Source organism: Festucalex cinctus, chromosome 18 (assembly GCF_051991245.1).
Source record: "Festucalex cinctus isolate MCC-2025b chromosome 18, RoL_Fcin_1.0, whole genome shotgun sequence".
Taxonomy (NCBI): Eukaryota; Metazoa; Chordata; class Actinopteri; order Syngnathiformes; family Syngnathidae; genus Festucalex; species Festucalex cinctus.
In genome coordinates this window covers 24,351,573-24,373,075 of record NC_135428.1, presented here as the reverse complement: position 1 = coordinate 24,373,075, position 21,503 = coordinate 24,351,573, and the positions used below count along the sequence as shown (strand labels likewise).

The window sequence follows — 21,503 nt, the reverse complement described above, 5'->3', positions numbered from 1 at the left end:
GCCTGAGGAGTCTGCAAAGTTCGGTGAGTTTTCGTGAATGTTTAGGTACCCAAAATCGCGATCGTTTGCGGAGAATAAAGAAGAAGAAGAAGAATAATAATAACTAGAGCTGCGAGCAGCTATAAAGGGCCCTCGCAACCCGGGCCACGTTGGGGTATATGCAAGTCGTGGGACTTGCACGTTGGGGTACTGTTAAATAGACAAGGACCATGGAAAATAGAAATGCATTTGCCATGCCTTGTGTGTAAAAAGGTGCAGTAAAAGGGCAAAAATGAGGCACAATTCCCAAAATAAATGCAAAAGTGTGGACTTTTGATGTGTGTGCAAAGTTTCATGAAAAGTCGCTCGTTTGATATTCAAAACCAGCATCTGTTTATTTGAAAACATTGCATGCCACAGAGATGGTGTGTGATCAAAAAAAAAGCTTTTTGATGACTCTTAATGTGGTGTCGCTGTGCAACACATATGTATTCATGACATAGTGAAGTATTGTGACAGTTTTGTAGGGTCCAGCAAACAGTAAATGTGTGACAGTTATTAAATAAAAAATGTAGCTTTGAAGCAGGCTAACCAATGACATCATCTAAAGGGGAAAAAAGCACATGAGCAAGCATAGGTATAAGTAGAGGAGAAAAAGAGATGAAAGAAGTGCGAGAGATGGAACAGGAGAGGAATGCAGCTGTTTATGTATAGCTGTTGTAACAGGACAGATAAAATAACACTTTAACCTGGGGTTAACAGCGCCCTAGGACAGATAAACTTTTTAGTGTAAAAGTTTTATGGGACAGATGAATCCCTTGTGGTCAAAGAGTTTGGGTTAGCACATAGTCTGTCTTAGGATAATGTAACCTCCATGGATGAATTAGTCCTAGGACGCTTTGACCTGCGGGCCAAAACTTCAGGGGGGTTAACCTGTCCTGTTATATTGTGATCATCGTCTTCGTGCATGTCCTCAGTGGCTTCTTCTGTCTGTGTGGCAGCATTTGATACATCTGTAGAACAAAAAAGAATGAAGAATCATGTTAGAGCTGTGAAGTTTGGTTGTCTTAGGTGTAGTTTACAGAACAGTCGTGTGCATATTTGTAGCATGGTAGTGTCTTAATACAAATGCATATTATGTAATGCACTGTATATGGATATTACAGACGTAATATTTGACGGTGATCTTATATGCATAGTTTTAGCCCGTTAATAAATAATATAGCTAGTAAGTAATAAGACACGCAAAAATGGTATAGTAGAATCCTCAGGGTCAAAAAGCAATGTTTTAGGATTGTGTGATGAAATGATGAATAAAAGTAAGGATACTACAGGTACATAAATGGTTATGTAAGTGTAAAATTTGGCATGGTGTGTCCAGATACATGCAGGATAAGTATAAAATATTATGGTGTGTGAATGATTTTGTCTTAGTAAAAATTAGTTTTGTAAAGGTCAAGTGACAGTATGTCCAAAAAAAAATCAAAAGAAATCTATGGTATAGAAACATCATAATCAGGGGCAAAGACATAAACATAATAATAGTAATTAATGATAGAATTTAAATACAATCTTTTCCATGAATATGTCAGTTATTTTGAGAAGATACAGAAAAAAAAGAACTTTGAAGTGTCTATCAGTGGATGAAAGAGGGCAAGATCACAGCATAGCTACATGATATCAGTCACATTTGAAAGTAATCAAGTGTAGTATGTATTCACATAATATACATAGAGAAATAGCGGCTCAATAATCAGTCAGTGTTTCAGTTAACAGTCCAATGTTACCTTCAAGATATTTCTAACAGGAAAAAAGGAATGTGCATTAACAAAAAAATGAAAAAATGTCCATTGTCAAACATGTCATTCATTATACACAGTGTAGGATGGGGATGCTTGCTGTGTTAGTGTTTGTGTGTCTTCCATGTCATATAGCTTACCATCACGGACAAATGCATCACATGCATCCTTTATATCCAATGAAGTCTGGAGTTCTTTCACAAGCTTGGTTTTGAAGTCGATCTGTTTTTCAAGTGCTCGATTGACTCGAGTCACATGGACTAGTTGGTTCATCATTTGGGAATGAAGATCAAGGCTGCGCTGGTATAAGTCGTTGCGACTGAAAGCATGATCATTGCATGCATACTGTAATGACAAAGCATTCAATGAAAATCAGTCATGTTAGATTGTATGATTGTAAATAGCAGAGGTAACGTGTTGGTGCAAAACTTTGTGGTCATGTTGCATGTTACTCAATGGTTGTGTGTGTCAAAACGAGTTTATTTGAAAGAATATACAAATATATACACACGGACATATATATTTATACAGTATAACAGTACCACATGTATTGGTTTGAAGGAAAGAGTTGAAAAGCAGTCTTCAGAAAAATGCACAAGACGCACAAAGTACCATTTCACTACATGTAATAAGTTGTCAATTAGACATGTGAATTAAGTGGTTAAGATAGTGGCTACTGTGCAAGTAAGCTTCAATTGTCTCTAAAAGGTGAGCGTATGTGTTCTACATGACATCAATGGCTAGACGTGCTCGTGGAGAAACATTACAAACAGAAAAACACACTAAAGGTGCCTTTAACAAACCTGTCAATAAATGAGAACTTAATACATATATGTATGGCATACTGTATATGATTGAGAAAGTTGTCCAGTTTAGTTTATGTATTGTATACTTACGGAAAAAAGTTGGCAATCTTTGCGTATGGAGATGATTTGAGGGTCTTTATCAAAAGAGAATTTGCTGGGTGATTTGTCCATGTTCTGTAGAAAAGCAAAGGAGTAGAAATAAATACAGTGTCATACTTCATAAACATACAAGAAATTTGTAGCTGTATTAACCATTGTTGGTATTTGAAGTGATAATTTAGGAATAGAACTGTAGTGATTGCAGAATTTATAGAGTGCTTACCTTGTATGACTTTGTAGATGGAAATGTCTTTTGTTGAAAGAGCTCTTTGTTGTCTACTATATATGCAAGGACAAGCATAAGTAGGTGTGGTTATGAAGTACTTGACCATTGAAATAAAGGAGTGGTATCAAATGTATGGACCGTGGTTTGGCTCAGGCCCGCAAAGGGGTTTAATGTGGCACAAGAGATAATATTGTAAGGTACAAAAAATAATAATAATATGAGTAATGTCTTACCAATTAATCAGATGGCCAAAATCAAAACAAAGAAATGTGTCATTTCAAAAGTAGTTTTTAGATGACCAATCAATTAGAACACGGAATGGATCAACATGTCATTATTTTACACACAAGCTAAACTTATGGATTGTTGGGGAAAAAAAGACAGACAAACATAAATGTGCTGAATATGACACTCATTCAGCTATTGGTAACACAAACACAATATGGTGTGAATTAATGTCCAATAACTTCATTAATTGTGTCACGCAGTACATTCTAGAAATAATATATATATGAAAGACAGGTAGATATAACACGTTCGGAACTCATATAGGCAGTGTTGCCATGTTCCATTTGCATGTGAGTTATTCTTAGGAAAAATGTATTTACAGTTGAGCCTTGCTATTTAGGGCTGTTCTACAAATAGCAAAAATCTGTCTATAACTGATGTCGATTGTATTTAAGCTATATACCATGATGTTATCAGTCCAGCCAACTTAGTTATAGAGTATATTGTCCTTCATGTGGCCACTGAGCTAATAAAAGTTGATAAAAAAAAGCATGATCACAAGTGGTGCGTGACTATTAGTAAGAATAATAATTGTATCTATGTTGTGTGCTACAATGAAAGTATTGATAGTGACATGTTATGATATATAATACAATTTTCAAAGTAGCATTTGAAACATCAGTACCTTTAATTTATTGACAAGAAAACACAGGAATGTATGGATATAGATGTTGACAGATCAAAAAGGAATATTTTCTACATACTATCAGTTAGCATTACAGGTATTCATAGTAAGTAAAATAAATGCTGTTAATTGTGAAATTGGAGTGCTAAAAATTATATAAACTTTGCTTGTACATGTGAAGTAATTGTAATCATTAGCAAAGGCAATAGGAAACAAACAGAATGCACATAGCTTACAAAACATAAAAGTAGTTGTATAAAAGTGTTGATGTTTAAATGTCATTGTGTAACAGTGTTGATGTTTAAATTTCATAGAAGTGTCATATTTTGCCCGCCCCTTCTGTTCTTATTGGTCAAAAGTCTGACTCTTTCAAGGGCGGCTACATTTAAACCACCGTCACTGAAAGAGACTTCCTCTTGTTGTTCTTCACTGGTTTTGCGTCAGCAGATTCAGAGAGCACAGACAGCAAGATTTCCACAAACGTTATTTCAGCTGTTGGAGTATCTGCTAGTTAATTTATTTATTTTGTAGTAACAGGTAATTGTATATTCAATATTTATTATATAATTGGAGTGTAGATACTTAGCTTCTCAGATGCCTCGGGGGAAAGGCTATCATCGTTCGCAGGCAGCCACAAAGAGGATGACTGAACGTCTTCAACTTGGTGATGTTCAGCAGTCATTTCATGCAACTTGCACACGTAAGTAGCTACTATTTGTGTTTAATATTTTAAGCACGAAGATGTTTGATGAATTATTGTGGAGAAAAATGTAAACAGTGTTTTATTACATTTGTTGTCATGAAATGTAATTCAATAATGATTATTTCTGTATGTGCTAATAATAGGTGGGGGTACAGGTGGTCGTCACAAAGTGCAAGAATGGCCAATTTCTTGCGTTACTGGTCGAAGCCACAAGTTGGTCATACCCTCTGAGTGTCCAAACAAGAAGGTATAAATGGTTTCTACATTTAAGAAAAAAGTACAATAAATGGTGATTGTGCTAAATGAACTACTGTACATTATGTCATGTAGTTTGTCTTGCTCATTGGAGACTTGCACCTACGGAGCATCGCAGATGGTTTTGTGGAGATGCCAAAGGGTTCTTTTTCCTTTGGTGTCATGTCGACACCCGGAGCTTGTGCAACTGAGTTGACTACTGAGGTGCAGCATGCTGTTGTGCCTAGAACACCAGACGTGGTTTGTCTTTTGGCTCCTAGCAATAACCTGACATCCAGCCGCACCCCTGACGAGGCAGGAGCAGATTTCTGCAGACTCCTTGGTATTGTCTGTGGTCGGTGGCCTAATAAGGTACATGTATATCATGTTTATTAATAGATTTGCAATACAATTATGAGGATGTATACACGATTGTAGTGTGATGTAGAAATATTTTCATGGGTAAAATAGTACAAACATTAGTTATAAACACTGCTTGTTTTGAATAGGTGTTTGTCTTGGACTTTCCTCCACGTCTAACCGTGGATGTGACTCAGCAGGATTACTTGCGTCAGGAGTTTCATCGTGTGTCAGCACGTATGGGTGAGTTACTAGATAATGACATTCAGTTAGGTTTTACATGTTATATCATATGGTGTGCATTTTTGTTACACTGTAAACTGTGCATCCTACAGAATATAAACTATGAATGTAAAAAGACTTTAATAGGCAATAAACGTAGATATCCTGAATTGGATAAAATTATTGCTGACTGTAGTAGAAACTCATAATGAAGGATGTTCTCTCCCAATGTCTTTTTAAGGGGTCAAGTACATGTCTATTGCAGCGTTCTTCCCTTTGAAGAACTTGAAGCTGTGGAGTAAAGATGGTGTAAGTTCCATTATGGTGTAATAATTCAGAATCATTGGATATGCACATTGATTAGATTTGTATGGTAGTACTGGAATAAAATAGTTAGGTTAGTACTGATATAAAATTGTTACTTTTTTTGCAGGTGCACTTGAGTGATGATCATGGGATGAGTATCCTTGTGCAGTTGATGTGTGATGGTGTTCATCAGGTTAGCCATTTCATACTGTTATTTGTTTCATTGTAGTTTTGCATTATGTTTGTAATGTGCTTAAATTGTTGTGTAGTTGTATGGAAATATGTACATTTTTCTGAATGCAGTATATACAGGACTGTCTCAGAAAATTAGAATATTGTGGTAAAGTCCATTATTTTCTGTAATGCAATTAAATAAACAAAAATGCCATACATTCTGGATTCATTACTAATCAACAGAAATATTGCAAGGCTTTTATTGTTTTAATATTGCTGATTATGACATATTTTTGTACTTGGTCTGAGGAAATATTCGAATATTTAGAGTTAAGATATTTGGCAGAAAATGCCATAATCAGCAATAATAAAACAATAAAAGGCTTGCAATATTTCAGTCGATTAGTAATGAATCCAGAAGCATTTTGCTGATTTAATTGCATTTCAGAAAATAATGGAATTTACCACAACATTATAACTTTCTGAGACAGTCCTGTATGTATTTTGACATGTATTTTATGTAATGCTGTTTGTGAATCATGATTTAGACAAATATCGGTGATATATAAGTAACATAAATATTATTATGCATGTATTTTTTTTATGTATTTTTTTATTATCAGCAACTTGACCTCCAAACACCTAAGTTGGAGGTACAAGTAGCGTCAAGGCCACCAGCAGTTAAAACTATTCCAAAAATTGTGGTGAAGGGTGAGACTTTGGTTCTTCGTCGATTGAACCCGTTTGAGTGGACTGTTGTTGGACCAGGCAGGAAGGTAATGGTTGCATAATAGTAATAGCTTGGTTGTTGTAGTTTTTAGTGTTGTGATATATTTGTTTTACATTAGATTCTCCAACGTTGAGCAAAGTAAAGGTCAGTATAGGTTGATAAATAAAAATGATGATGTCTGTCATTGCAGAGGAGGCAAGCAGGACTTGAACAATCTTCTGACGGGGTTCCCAAAAAGAGGAAAATTCAGCATAACGTTAGTTTGTTTAGAATAATTATATACTGTATTTGTTATAGACAAGATGCATTCAGTCACATATTTTCAAAATGTGTATTTCACAGGTTGTGCTAAAGGAATGTTTCATTCCTCTAACCCCAGTTTGGTTCAGCAGTGAAATGTTGGGTGCGATGGATAAGATAAAACCATCAGATCTGTCCAGCCCTGTGAAGGCTGCTCCAAGAGACAAAAAGGTAATTTTCATGTAAATGTCATGGTTCAGGTGTTGTCATTAAGTGAGTCCAGTCATTTACGTGACACATTCTTCTTGATTGATAACATTTAAATTGTGTATAGTGGTCCAAAGAAGCTGTAATCTGCATGTGTGGAATATATAAATATATATATTTTTTGTCTGTCATTAGAAATCAAATGTGAGATATGGACAGAGAGTTGTTTTCAAAAGGACAAAGTCACAGGTTTGTGTTTCTTTCTTTGTTTTATTGGGGAGTAATGTAAATATTAGACTAGTTTATAATTGCTGTTATTCAGTTTGAGAAGGGGAGAATAAAATGTTTTATAGTAATGAGCGACAATAGTTATTGTAATATAAATTAGTTAATTTTTAGTTGTTTTGCAGGCAACATTGTACATTCTAAGTATGTATTACTTTTGTTATTGTGTTTAATAGGCAACACCAAGGCCGTTGGTGGATGCAAGTTTGTCTTGTTCCAGTGGTGTGGAAAAGGTTGTGCAGGAGGAGGTTCGTGGCCTGCTTTAGAATGTCACCTTAAAAAAAGAGAACATGTTTTGTAGCAATGAGTGACAATTGTTATATAAATGATATAAGGTCATTGGTAGTTGTTGTTTTGCAGGCAAGACAAAGGATGGTGGTGGATGCCAGTATTTGTTCTTCCAGTGTTGTGGAAGAGGTTGTGCAGGAAGAGGTTTGTTTCTTACTTACAATTTTAAAAAAGAAAGAAAATTATAAGTGCCTATTAGTGATGTATGATTGTTGTTATTTATGTTATTGATCTAGCATATTGTTCAAGCATTAACAATAATGGTAATTTATGTATAATCCAGCAGACTAGTGAGGGGGAGTTAAGTGTACTTTTAAATGTGCAAGTAATAGTAAAAAAATAAAAAACATACACAGTAGTTTGTTGGCTCAGTGGAGCATGCAACATCATGTCATTGTATAAGCTTTTTGCTGTTGTATACATTCTAAGTATGTATTACTTTTGTTATTGTGTTTAATAGGCAACACAGAGGCCATTGGTGGATGCAAGTTTGTCTTGTTCCAGTGGTGTGGAAAAGGTTGTGCAGGAGGAGGTTCGTGGCCTGCTTTAGAATGTCACCTTAAAAAAAGAGAACATGTTTTGTAGCAATGGGTGACAATTGTTATATAAATGATATAAGTTTATTTGTAGTTGATGTTTTGCAGGCAAGAGATAGGATGGTGGTGGATGCCAGTCTTTGTTCTTCCTGTGTTGTGGAAGAGGTTGTGCAGCAAGAGGTTTGTTTCTTACTTGACAATTTTAAAACAGAAAGAAAATTATGATAAGTGCCTATTAGTGATGCATGGTGGTTGTTATTTATGTTATTGATAAAGCACATTGTTTAAGCTTTAACAATATTGTTAATTTACGTATAAATCAAATAAACTAATGAGGATGATTGAAGTGAATTTTTGTAATGTTGCATAAGTAATGGTATAACCATGAAAACATACATAGTTGTTTGTTGGATGCATGGAGCATGCAACATCAATTCATCGTCTACCCTTGTTGCTGTTGTATAATTCACATAGCAAGTATGGATTACTTTTGTTTTGTTTTTTTGTTTAATAGGTAACACAAAGACCGTTGGTGGATGCAGGTTTGTGTTGTTCCAGTGGTGTGAAAGAGGCTGTGCAGGAGGTTCGTGTTTTGCATTAAAATGACAAGTTCCATAAAAGTACATTGTTTTCTATGTAGTGATGTAGTTTGTTGTTGATGATTTTGCCATTCATCTGGGCGAATGTTGAAGTAGTAAAAACATAGATAAGATATCTAACAATTTTCTGCAACCTTTATCCTATGCATGTTCCGTGATGTTGTGTAATGTTAAATTAATAAATGAATCATGTGTTAAAGATAATGTTTTGTCATATACCTATAGTTGCCGAGGGAGAGGACTTCTCGCATGCAGCATGCAGCCAAGATCAGTCCCAAGAGTATACAAAGTAAGACCATTGGTGATGCAAATACATCTATGTGTTATGTTTTAGAGAATGATGTTACATGTGATTCACTCTTGACTGATAGGGATACAACATATGACAGTTATGCACACACTGACGGCTCCAGTATTAATGTTCATCCAATGTCATTCGGGGCTTCAAGTGATGCTCTAGAGTGTCAACGCAAAAGTGTGAATGGGTCTTTTCATCAGGGAGACATTCGGTTGAACCATCCAGGTAAGCAGTGTATGGCTATTGCGTATGTGGGTCTAGCAAATCACACAGTTAGGAGTGCGTTTTCATGGTGTTCAGAAGATTTAGACAAAGTTGTTGTTTTAGGTGATCGTTTGTATACATTATTGCAGAATAGTGGCAAGTTCAGTAGCTCACATAACTATTTAATGGTGCCAGACTTGCCAAAGCAGCTGGCTTTTGAAGGAAACCGGTTTGCGCTTAAGGAAATAGATGTGGTGTCTGGATTTTTACCGATGGTCAATAAAACTAATATTGTGGAAGGTCAAGATGTTACTATTTTAAAAGGATTGCAAAAGATACATGATCAAGTTGATTCATGTTTGCTAACCATGGGTTGTTATACATGTGCAATCATTAGCCAAAATGGACAGTATGCAGTGTTTGATTCCCATGCTCGCAGTGCTCGTGGAATGCCAGATGGTGATGGTAAAACTGTTATAGTTTACTTTAATTGTCTTCAAGATGTTTACGATCATGTATGTAATTTGACAAAAAAGACATGTACAGGGCCAACGTTTTTTGAGTTTTCAGGTTTTCACGTTGTGCGGACACAGACAAGTTCATATGAACACTCTGTAAAGGGTGTTGGAATGATTGTATTAGATTCCCTGGCTGAAGTTACATGTAATGTAGGGTTGCCTGATAAGAGCACTACATTTGAGCGCCATACATACACAGAGGTTGACAAAATAAATTCCCAACCAGTGTCATTTGGAGCTCCAAGTTGTGCTTTAGAGCGTTTTGATGACAGAAGCTTGAATGGTTTTCATCAGAGAGACACACTGCAAGTAATGGGTCAATGGTCAGTGGGTCAACAGGCTAAACCCTCTGTAAAGTGTTTTGAAATGACTACACAGGATTGTACTGTTTCACAGCGAAGTAAGATGTCATTGAGAAGCAAAGTTTCAAGGACATTGAAAAGTTGTGATTCCACTGCACTAAAAGAAGATGTTCAGATAATGGGCAATGTGACTTACAAAAAGATCCAGTTTAAGCCTATTGGTAAACAAGTCGCCCAAACTTTATGTACACGATTTAAATGGGATTTAGAGAAATGTGTTGCACAAGAGTTTGCAAGTGATGGTTTATTAGGGCCTCCATGCCAGAAAGAGAAAATAATAGGTGATGGGAACTGTTTTTTTCGAGCAGTATCTCAAGCTGTGTGTGGTTCACAAAAGAACCACAGAAAAATCAGACTAGCTGTTGTAAAACAAATGGAATTGAATGCAATTGTGTATGAAACATTTTTAAGAAGTGAGTACTCTTCAATGGGTGAGTATATAAAAAAATCAAAAATGCGATATGTTGGCAGTTGGGCTACTGAAGTGGAGATTCAAGCAACAGCAGATTGTTTGGGGGTAAATATATTTACATATTATGATGGCAAGTGGTTAGAATATAGTTCAAAATCAAAAGAGGGAATTTACCTAGAAAACAGCAATGGTAATCATTATGAAACTGTTATTTGTGTGCATAATCCAGAACTGCAAAGGTGTTATGGTTTATGTAAAGCCAATCTTGCCAACTCCAAAGCGTACAATTTTCGAAGTCAAAATATGGTTCAGGATTCATGTATACCAGTAAGTATTAAAGGTGCAAACCGTACTGACAATTTGAATTCATCTAAAACGTTAACTATTAAGAAAGAAGTAGTGAATATTGATGATGTTTCAGCTCAACCAAAATGTGCAAACAGTAATAGGTGTATTTCTAAGTATTTAATACTTAAATATAGATCTCTCAAGACAAGTAAATATCAAAAAAATGTTTTACACAGAAATAAACTAAAGCAAATGTGTGTTGAGATATATCGCCAAAATGCAATACATCGGGAGAAACTTAGGGATAAAAGTATAATCAAGTATCAGCAAAACACAGTGCACAGAGAAAAAGTAAAAGAAATAAGTGTAAAGAAATATCATCAAAACAAATTGCATAGAGAAAAAGTGAAAGAAAGGAGTGCAAAGAAATATCAGCAAAATGAACTGTATAGAGAAAAAATTAAAGAAAGGAGTGCAAAGAAATATCGGCAAAACGAATTGCATAGAGAAAAAGTAAAAGAAAGGAGTACAAAGAAATATAGGGAAGAGGAATTGCATAGAGAAAAAGTAAAAGAAAGGAGTACAAAGAAATATAGGGAAGAGGAATTGCATAGAGAAAAAGTAAAAGAAAGGAGTACAAAGAAATATAGGCAAAATGAATTCCATAGAGAAAAAGTAAAAGAAAGGAGTACAAAGAAATATAGGCAAAGTGAATTCCATAGAGAAAAAGTAAAAGAAAGGAGTACAAAGACATATTGGCAAAGTGAATTCCATAGAGAAAAAGTTAAAGAAAGGAGTACAAAAAAATATTTGCAAAATGAATTCCATAGAGAAAAAGTAAAAGAAATGAGTACAAAAAAATATTTGCAAAATGATCAACATAGGAAAAACGTGAAAGAAATGAGCATAAACAAATATCGGTATAATGTAGTGCACAGGCAAAATGTAAAAGTTCGAAGTAAAAGTAAGTATGATAGCAATCCTGATCACAAGAAAAAAGTTAAAGCAGCTACCAAATTAAGGATCCAAAAAATTTAAGAAAAGTCAACACAGATAGATTTCATAATGGAAAATTTTTTAGATAAAGTAAAAAACGGGCCTGAATTTGTCTGTAGCGTCTGCCATAGATTGTTGTTTAGACGCCAGGTTTTACTATATAAAATAGATAATTATAAGAAGAATGAAAAAATAGCTTTAATAGCTGAGAAATGTGTAACAGAAGAATATTTGCACAAATGTAGTACGGACTGTCTAATACCATGTATGGCATTACAGTCAGCTCGAGGCCAGCTGTGGATTTGCTTCACATGCAATAGTAAGATTCTTCAAGGTGAAATACCTCCGGAATGCGTAATTAACAAATTGGCAGTCCAACCAATTCCACCTGAATTGTCATGTTTAAACAGCTTGGAACAACATTTGATCGCCTTACATATACCGTTTATGAAAATGCTAGCGTTACCTAAAGGTGGGCAAAATGGAGTACATGGACCAGTGACATGTGTTCCAGCCAATATTGTGCAAACAAACAATATGCTGCCTCATTCTAATATGGAAGGATCTTTATTGCTAGTAAAACTGAAGCGTAAATTAACATATAAAGGTTATTATGAATACCAATTTGTTGATACAATGCGCATCAGACAAGCATTACAAATTTTAAAACAAACAAATGTGCATTATAAAGATGTTGATTTTAACGAAGCTTGGATAAATGAGTTTTGTAGACAACAAGGTGAAGTTGTAGAAAATGTCAATAATGCTGAAAGTGGTGAAAACTCAAATGTTGAAGACGAGCTTTTGCATGATAGACAACAACATTGTATGTTTCAAGACACCTGTCTGATGCCTGTTGATATTGGTCAGGAAGCGCTTGATCAATACTTTGATGATGTATTAAATTTGGCACCAGCAGAAGGGAACAATCCTGTGAAATTGCTTTCTGATCATACAAATGAAGCCAAATGCTTCCCAGTCTTATTTCCACAGGGACAAAATACATACCACGATAGCAGGCAATATCGACTAACTTTGGCGCGTTACTTCAACAACAGAATTTTACATGCTGATGGGAGGTTTGCACAAAATGTTGAATATATATTTTTTGCTCAGTACATGTCTGAGATTGAACAGGTTATTTCGAGTGTATCCATTGCATTGCGCAAAGGAAACAAAGGTCAAACATTTAAAAAGCTGAGTGAAGATATGTTAAAAAATGAAGATTCATTGAGGGATTTATTGAAGTTTGATGAAGGTTATCGTTTCCTTAAACCTATAAGAGGAACCCCAGCTTTTTGGCAGGGAGTTCAACGAGACCTGGTAGCTTGTGTCCGTCAACTTGGTGTCCCTACCTGGTTTTGCTCATTTTCTTCGGCTGATCTGCGATGGCAAACTCTTCTCTACAGTATTTTGAAAACCCAAGGTCGAACACAGACAGTAGAAGACTTGGAATGGGCAGACAAATGTGAACTGTTGCGTCACAATCCTGTTGCTGCAGCAAGATATTTTGATTTTCGGTGGCATATCTTTTTGCGAGAGGTGATTATGTCAGATTCAGATCCAATTGGTAAAGTCCTGGATTACTTTCATAGGGTGGAATTTCAACAGCGTGGTTCACCTCATACCCACTGCTTTTTTTGGATTTTCAATGCTCCACAGATTGACAAAAATACAGATGATGAAGTATGTGAATTTATAGATAAATATGTAACATGTGAATTGCCCTCAGAAGATAAGGCTTTATTAGACATAGTCACATCTGTACAGGAGCATTCAAAGCAACATACCAAATCATGTAAAAAGAAAAACACAAGTTGTCGTTTCAATTATCCCAGGCCAGCATCAAGTAGGACATTTATTTCCCGGCGGAAAACAGATGAAAATTCCAAAAAACAATGTGAATGTAAGGTAGATAAAGATGCTTTAGCAAAATGTGCATGTAAAAATGAAGATCAGCAAGAATCTACCAAAGCAGCAGAAATTATGACAGCAGTAAAAACTGCTCTTTCAGATAAAAATTCTACCTATGACTCTGTGGAACATTTGTTTGAAAGCCTCGGCATAAATCAAGAAATGTTTGAGGATGCATATCAACGCTTTAGTCGCAATACACAAGTTGTTTTGAAAAGGGACGTTAATACGGTTTGGGTAAATCAGTATAACAAGTCACTACTAAAATGTTGGAATGCTAACATGGACATACAGTATGTTATTGATGCATATGCATGTATAGTGTACATAATTTCTTATATTTCAAAGGCAGAAAGGGAAATGGGACTATTGTTAAGGAATGCTCAAAGAGAAGCTACAAAAGATGGAAATGTTTCTGCCAAAGATGCATTAAAAAATCTTGGTAGTGTTTATTTGCACAATAGAGAGGTGGGGGCTCAAGAGGCAGTTTATCGGTTAACAAATATGCATCTGAAGGAATGCTCAAGGAAAGTAGTATTTATACCAACAGGGGACAATCAAGTAAAAATGAGTTTGCCTTTAAATGTGTTAAGGCAAAAGGCGGCTTCACGTAATCTTACCACAGAAGACATGTGGATGACCAGTACAGTAGAACGGTATAAAAATAGACCAAATGATACCACTTTTAACGATATGTGTATGGCCACATTTGCATCAGAATACCGTGTTTTGAGTAAAAATGAGAAATGCCAAAATCGGATTACACTGAATAATGATTGCGGTTTCATCGCAAAAAGAACACGCACAAAACCTGCAGTAGTTCGATACATGCGTTTTTCTGAAAGTACAAATTCAGAATTGTTTTACCAAAGTAGGATGCAGTTGTTTTTGCCATATCGGGTAGATACACAGCTAAAACCTCCCAACTGCGAATTATTTGAACAGTTTTACAAAAATGGTCATGTGAGATTTAGTGATGGTTCAAAACGTTCAGTGAAGTCGGTTGTCGATTTGAACAGAAGTAAATTTGAAAAAGAAGCAAATGAATTGGAAGCCATCCAGAATATGATTGATTCTGATGGCATTTTAGAAAATGCTTGGTGTGAGCTGTTCCCCGAGCAAGAACTAGAGCGATTACAATGTGAGGAGGAACGGAAAAACAAAGACCAGATCGTCGACGAACATGTAGAAAATATTCCTGATTTAGGTGTAAGTAACCAAAAAATAGCACATTTGGAAAAGAGAAATAATATAATGAGCAGAGGTGACGGCTTGGCTTTAATTAGATCTCTCAATGACACACAGTTGTCTGTTTTCTATCAAATTCGACGATGGTGTTTAGAAAAGGTAGCAGGGAAAAATCCTGATCCATTCCATGTATTTATTACAGGTGGTGCCGGCACAGGAAAAAGCCATTTAATAAAAGCTATTCAGTATGAAGCAACTAGATTGTTGTCAACAATCTGTTGCCATCCTGACAGTGTTTGTGTTTTGATAACTGCTCCAACAGGGATTGCTGCATACAATTTACATGCATCAACTATCCATCATACATTTAGCATAGGCAAAGATTGTCGCTTACCTTACACACCATTAGGTGAAGAAAAGCTTAATTCTTTGCGCGCCAAATATAGTGATTTGCAAATTCTCATAATAGATGAAATATCTATGGTTGATCATAAAATGTTATCATATATTCATGGTAGATTAAGGCAAATTAAACAAACTGGTGACGTTCACCCCTTTGGTAAAGTAAGTGTAATTGCTGTGGGAGATTTTTTCCAGTTGCCTCCAGTAAAAGGGAAACCCCTGTATGTAGATGATGTTGGTTTTAATTTGTGGTCTGATCGATTTAGAGTTGTCGAATTGAAAGATATAGTTAGGCAAAAAGACCATGTCTTTGCAGAGTTGCTGAATAGAATACGAACTCGTTCTAAAGGCACTCCAATGTTACAAACTGATATAGAAATTCTAAAACGCTGTGAAACTGGTGAAGTTAGCTCAGCATTGCACATATTTCCTACAAATAAACAAGTAAATGAACACAACATTCAGCAGCTATTTAAGACATGTCCTGAATATATCGAGATAGATGCTCAGGATTTTATGACTAATAAGAAAACAGGAAAAGTAGAGTTAAAAAGTGGACACCACACAAAAACTCATGATGCATGTTTGGCAGAAAAATTGTTGTTGGGAAAAGATGCACGGGTTATGTTGTGTAAGAATGTGGATGTTATGGATGGTCTGGTAAATGGTGTATGTGGTACAGTAACACATATTGTTACTTACCAGAATAATACATTTCCTCAAAAAGTGTATGTGAAATTTGACGATGATCAAATAGGCGCTCAGAGTAGGAAACTATCTGCAGGTTCAAATTCGTTTGTTTCAATGGGTGCCACTGTGATAATGCCAGAAGAAGAAAGAGTCACAAAACAAGGAGGGTTGCGCAGACAATTTCCACTTAAACTTGCGTGGGCGAGTACAACACATAAAGTACAAGGAATTACAGTTGACAATGTAGTAGTGTCTCTCAAAAAAATATTTTCCGCAGGACAGGCGTATGTGGCCTTAAGTCGTGTTACCAGTTTGGCAGGGTTAGTTATTCAAGATTTTGAAGATAAGGCTCTGTATTGTAAAGATCACATTAAAGATGCAATTCAGAACATGCCCAAATTCCCAATAGAATGTACAACCAAACCCAAATTCAACACACAAGCTTTTTCATTATTCATGATGAATGTACAAAATTTGACTTGTCATGTTGCAGATTTGGCATTGTGCACACAGCATATGCAGCTTAATTGTATTGCTGTTACAGAAACCTGGCTACCGGCTGTTTTTTCAATGGAAGCAATCAAACTTAATGGTTACAATTTTCATAGTGCACCACGTGCTTTAGCATACAATGGCAACCACCCTGCTTTGGTTGCCCTGCAACACCAACAACGTGGTGGTGTTGGCATGTATGTTTCACAAAGTATGAAATATGACATTCTCAAACTACCAAATTTCAACTTGGAATGTTGGGCTTGTAAATGTATAACTTACAATATATTAGTAGCAGTAATTTATCGACCACCATCATATCCCATGTCTTTATTTACAGAAAATCTAGGAAAGTTACTTGATTGGTTAGATCCTCAAAGTAACACAATAGCTGTTATGGGAGATTTCAATGATGACCTTCTGAAATCATCCAGAATCTGCAAATTTGTAACAGACCGAGGGTATTCTCAGTTTGTTGCAGAATCCACAACAGAAAAAGGTACCCTAATTGATCATGTGTATGTTAAAACTATATATTATAATGTGCGATCAAAAGTTTTACCGACATATTTCAGTGATCATGAAGGGCTTGTGTGTTCTTTTACATATACGCACTTATAACAATCCAGAAAACTAACTTATTTTTACACACTTGCGTTGACAAAAGTGGCAATTGATAAATGTGTAGTTCCAGAACAAATTATTGGAAACCTCTTACTTTTAAAATAATGTCAAGAATATTACCACCGGAAAATCACTGTTTGCGTACGCAGTGCCCCTTTGGGTGCCCTAAGCTTAAAAGTGTGATGGTGGCCCAAATTTTATTTTATTTTTCTTCGCGGTGTGGGAGGCATTTCTCATACAACAATAATAGTTTGCATGGCTTAAAGACCCAACCCCAACCTTTTGTTGTGCCATAGACTGGTTCAAACAAGTTGATGCAGACCAGCAATCATTCGCAATTCAGACGGATTGAGGTGATCAAAAGATGATATGATTGCACGGCTACTTAGTAGCGGATAAACTGCTAATGGTACGTCGGCAGCTTGTGCAGCTTTCCACATGTTGCTCCACTAGCTTATTTCAACAGGATTGTTGTGTTAACTGTTTTTGCGTACTTGCCTTGCACAACCCTCTTCATCTACTTCACGAGATACCACCAGAAAAACGACGGGGAAGATCACCATCTTGTCGAATCTGTTTCATCTTGGGAAGATGACGCCAAGGCACGGCTTGTTTAACTGTGTGTTCGGTCATTGTTTACTTCTTGTTTCTTTTGCTTTCTGTTTACGTCTTCAACTTGCAAACCGCAGAAGAGAGGGGAAACCTGCTCTGATGTCACGCACATTTCCATCGCATCTGATCACTCGCCTGCTCCCAGCTCCATGTCATTATGATATCACAATAAATTATTCCAAGTACCCTCTACAGTGCTCACGTAGTATTTATTTCTGTTTGATACATTGAATGAGTTTTTCTATGTATGTTTGAAATATCCAACTGTGTGAGTAGTCAATGAACGTACCAAGATTTACCGCCGAACGTGACTGACGTGCTTCGTTTTCTTTTGCTTCTCTCCACGCATCTCTGAATTGTATAATGTAAGCACCTTTTTTTCCCCAAAAAAACTTGTTCATGTGTGTTTATGTATGTTTATGTATGTCTTGCTGCAGCAGTAAAAACTGCTGCACCAAGACTCTTGACGAAAACAAGAATGTTTGTATTTTGCTGATAATGACAACTTTCATTGTTACACAGTCCACAGTTGCATTTGTGAATATCATACATTGGCCTGTTTGACTGCTGCTTGTCCTCTCTCTCTTGCCCGCTCCACCTCCAACTTGGAGGCGGGGCTAGGTGGTGATGAAAGAATGTGATACTTTTGCTGTATGGATTCTGCATTGACTGACCGCGACAAGATCTGAGGAGGAGGAGAGCCACATCCCCAGAGGCTTTGCTATGGAGAAATCTGCAATGGCTGACCAGGCCAGTTCCTGGGGAAGAAGCACTTTTGTGTCTACTTGTGGCGCTTCATCTCAATACAATGACTGTCTTGCCTTTAGAGCTAACATTTTACAGCACCATACTACAGTATTTGTGAAATCTTGCCATGCGTCATCTATTGCAACCTGGTCATCCTGGAAGGGGGATTCCCTCCCTCTGTGGTCCCTTCTCAAGGTTTCTCACATTTTCCCTAAATGGGGTTTTTGAGTTTTTCCTTGCCCGGTTGGAGGGTTAGATCAGGGGATGTCGCAACTTGTTTGTGGTTAAGTGCTACAGAAGTAAATGTGTCTTAACAACTTCATGATAGAATTTGTTTTCAATTCTCTCGGATGTGATTGGGTTGTATCAATTAAATGTTCTGATAAATTATTCAGTGAGTAGTAAAAATAGTTGGTCAAGTATAATGACATGAAATATAAGGAATACAAAAAACAAAACAAGAACCCTCTAAATTACACGTTTTGTTCCAGGCTTTATGTGCGTGCATAGTTTGAGTATTCACCTAGGTTTAGGCCAGAAGTGTTCTAACCTTTTGCAAAGAGGGCCAGGTATGGTAAGGTGAAAATGTGTGGGGCCTAATCAACCATTTAGTTTAGCCTGACATACGTTTTTACATGCAACACCAATGTTTAGACTCTCAAAAAAGCAGCATTTTACTTGGCAAACAATGCATCGCTATGGCAACAGCGTGCGACAAAATTAAAAACTTTCGATAACTTTGCATCTTAAACATCATGGCTATATAGAATACTTTTTGAATATATTAGGCATGCCTGCCAATATTCACACATCTAGCTGAATCATATAATCGGAAAGACTTCATAAAAATGTCTAGAGCATTTATTGCAAATTTAATAAGAAATCTGTAAAATATTCATGCTTATGACAAGCCTGATGTGTGTGTAAAGTTTCATGAGTTTTTGCACATGTTTAGACCAAAAAATAAAAGCAGCATTTTACTTGGCAAACAATGCATCGCCATGAAACGGCGTGCCACAAAATAAATAACTTTCGATAACTTTGTATCTTAAACATCTTAAGATGAAGCACACCAAGTTTGAAGACAGTTGGATAAATTTTGAAGGAGGAGTTCGTTAAAATATGACCCCTAAAAAAGGCCACAAAAAATGGCTACAAATCCCAATGTAAATCTAAATGGTGGACTTCCTGTTTGGTTTAGCAGATGGTTCCAAGAGACTTTTTTGTACATCGTGGGCTCTTATGTATGCCTCTAAATTATCATAGCGCTAGGTGAAACGTACAACCGGGAATGCTTCGTTAAAGAGGAGTTTTTTTACCTCAAAATGTGATGACCGGCCCCTATGGGACTTCCTGTTGGATTTAGCACATGGCACCAAGAGACTTTTTTGTACATCGTGGGCTGTTACATTTGTCTCCAAATTTTCGTAGCTCTAGCTGCTTTGTACAACTGGGAATGCTTCATTAAGAGGGAATTTTTTCCTTAGCAAAAAGTGCATGCCACGGCAACAGCGTGCCACGAAATAAAAAGCTTTCAATAACTTTTCATCTTCAATATTTTAAGATGAATGACACCAAGTTTGGAGATGATCGGATAAACTCTGTAGGAGGAGTTCGTTAAAATAAGACCCCTATGAAATGGGCCAAAAAATGGCAACACGTTCCAAAGTAAATCAAAATGGCGGACTTCCTGTTCGGTTTAGCATATGGTTCAAAAAGAGTTTTTTGTACCTTGAGGGCTATTACATATGTCTTCAAATTTTGGTAACTCTAGGTGAAATGTACAGCCGGGAATGCTTCATTAAATAAGAATTTTGAAACACAAAATTTGATGCCTCGCCTCTGGCGGACTTCCTGTTAGGTTTAGCATATGGCACCAACAGGCTTTTTTGTAGATCATAGTCTGTTACATATGTGTACCAATTTTCGTGGCTCTCAATGAAACGTACCACCGGCAATGGTTTGTTAAGTAAGAATTTTGAAACTGTAAATTTGATGCCCCGCCACCGTCATATAGTATGTCAAAAACTTTAGATTTTTTACCATGATGTTGTCCCAGGTGTTGAGATGGTACAGCCCAAGTTTGAAGTCAATCGGGTTAACCGTGTAGGAGAAGCGGGCAAAAGTATGACCCCTGTAAATGTGCAAAAATTGGCCAAAATTGGACATTCAAATACTCATATCTCACTTCCTGTCTATTTTAGGGTACACAGATCAAAGAGGTTTTTGTTCATCTGGATGTGCTACAGGTGCCACACAATTTTCGTAGCCATAGGACAATCGTAGCGGGACAGGGATCCGTTAAACCTATGTAGGTGGCGCTACAGAGCCATTTTTCTGTTATCATGTATGGCGACTTTAAAATATCAAATTTTTCGCCAGGCCCGATCTGCGTGTAAAGTTTGGTGAGTTTTCGTTCATGTTTAGTGCCTCAAAAATGTGGTTGTTTGCGGAAAAGAATAATAACAAAGAAAAAGAAGAAGAAGAATAATAACTAGAGCTGCGAGCAGCTATAAAGGGCCCTCGCAACCCGGGCCACGTTGGGGTACTTGCACGTCGGGGTACTGGCACGTTGGGGTACTGTCAAATAGGACAAGCACCATCTAAAATGTTTTTGACAAGCCTTGTGTGTGCAAAGTTTAATCAAAACGCAAAATATGGTGCGCAATTCCCAAAATAAATTCAAAATGGCGGACTTCCTTTTAGGTTTAGCATACGGCTACAGAATACTTTTTGTAGGTCTTAAGCTAATAGGTATGCCTCCCAGTTTTCACAAATCTAGGTCAAGTCATCTTTAGTTGTGTATCGCTTGAATCATACAATTGGAAATGCTCCATAAAAATGCATAGAGGGCGCTATTGAGCACAACGTTGGGTTACTTGCACGTCAGGGTACTGGCACGTTGGGGTACTGTTACATGGAACAAGGACCATTTAAAATGTTAGTTTTTTCCATGCCTTGTCTGTGCAAAGTTTAATGAAAAAGGCCAAAAATGATGTATAATTCCCAAAAAAAATCAAAATAGCGGACTTCCTCTTTGGTTTGGCAAA

General features: G+C 36.5%; 2 protein-coding genes across 3 annotated transcripts in view; one reads left to right on the top strand and one right to left on the bottom strand.

The window, feature by feature from the left end:
- The window catches only part of LOC144006639 (uncharacterized), a 196,255-nt gene extending 177,480 nt beyond the window's left edge, over nt 1-18,775 (top strand). For both annotated transcript variants that reach the window (XM_077505589.1, XM_077505588.1), the window contains exons 3-19: nt 4,401-4,522; nt 4,669-4,772; nt 4,856-5,131; nt 5,269-5,362; nt 5,583-5,650; nt 5,775-5,840; nt 6,445-6,597; nt 6,742-6,807; nt 6,894-7,022; nt 7,194-7,247; nt 7,460-7,531; nt 7,644-7,715; nt 8,032-8,103; nt 8,216-8,287; nt 8,622-8,690; nt 8,932-8,995; nt 18,318-18,775. In XM_077505589.1, the coding sequence (XP_077361715.1) occupies nt 4,417-4,522; nt 4,669-4,772; nt 4,856-5,131; nt 5,269-5,362; nt 5,583-5,650; nt 5,775-5,840; nt 6,445-6,597; nt 6,742-6,807; nt 6,894-7,022; nt 7,194-7,247; nt 7,460-7,531; nt 7,644-7,715; nt 8,032-8,103; nt 8,216-8,287; nt 8,622-8,690; nt 8,932-8,995; nt 18,318-18,334 (1,554 nt within the window). In that variant the 5' untranslated portion in view covers nt 4,401-4,416 and the 3' untranslated portion in view covers nt 18,335-18,775. The remainder of the gene's footprint in view (nt 1-4,400; nt 4,523-4,668; nt 4,773-4,855; nt 5,132-5,268; nt 5,363-5,582; nt 5,651-5,774; nt 5,841-6,444; nt 6,598-6,741; nt 6,808-6,893; nt 7,023-7,193; nt 7,248-7,459; nt 7,532-7,643; nt 7,716-8,031; nt 8,104-8,215; nt 8,288-8,621; nt 8,691-8,931; nt 8,996-18,317) is intronic.
- Nucleotides 370-2,920, bottom strand: LOC144006594 (uncharacterized). The gene is made up of 4 exons (XM_077505516.1): nt 2,907-2,920; nt 2,675-2,758; nt 1,919-2,123; nt 370-992 (listed from the first exon to the last, which is right to left on the bottom strand). The coding sequence occupies exons 2-4, from the start codon at nt 2,753-2,755 to the stop codon at nt 835-837; spliced, it is 444 nt and encodes a 147-aa protein (XP_077361642.1). The 5' UTR covers nt 2,756-2,758; nt 2,907-2,920; the 3' UTR covers nt 370-834.
- Nucleotides 18,776-21,503: the final 2,728 nt, after the last annotated feature.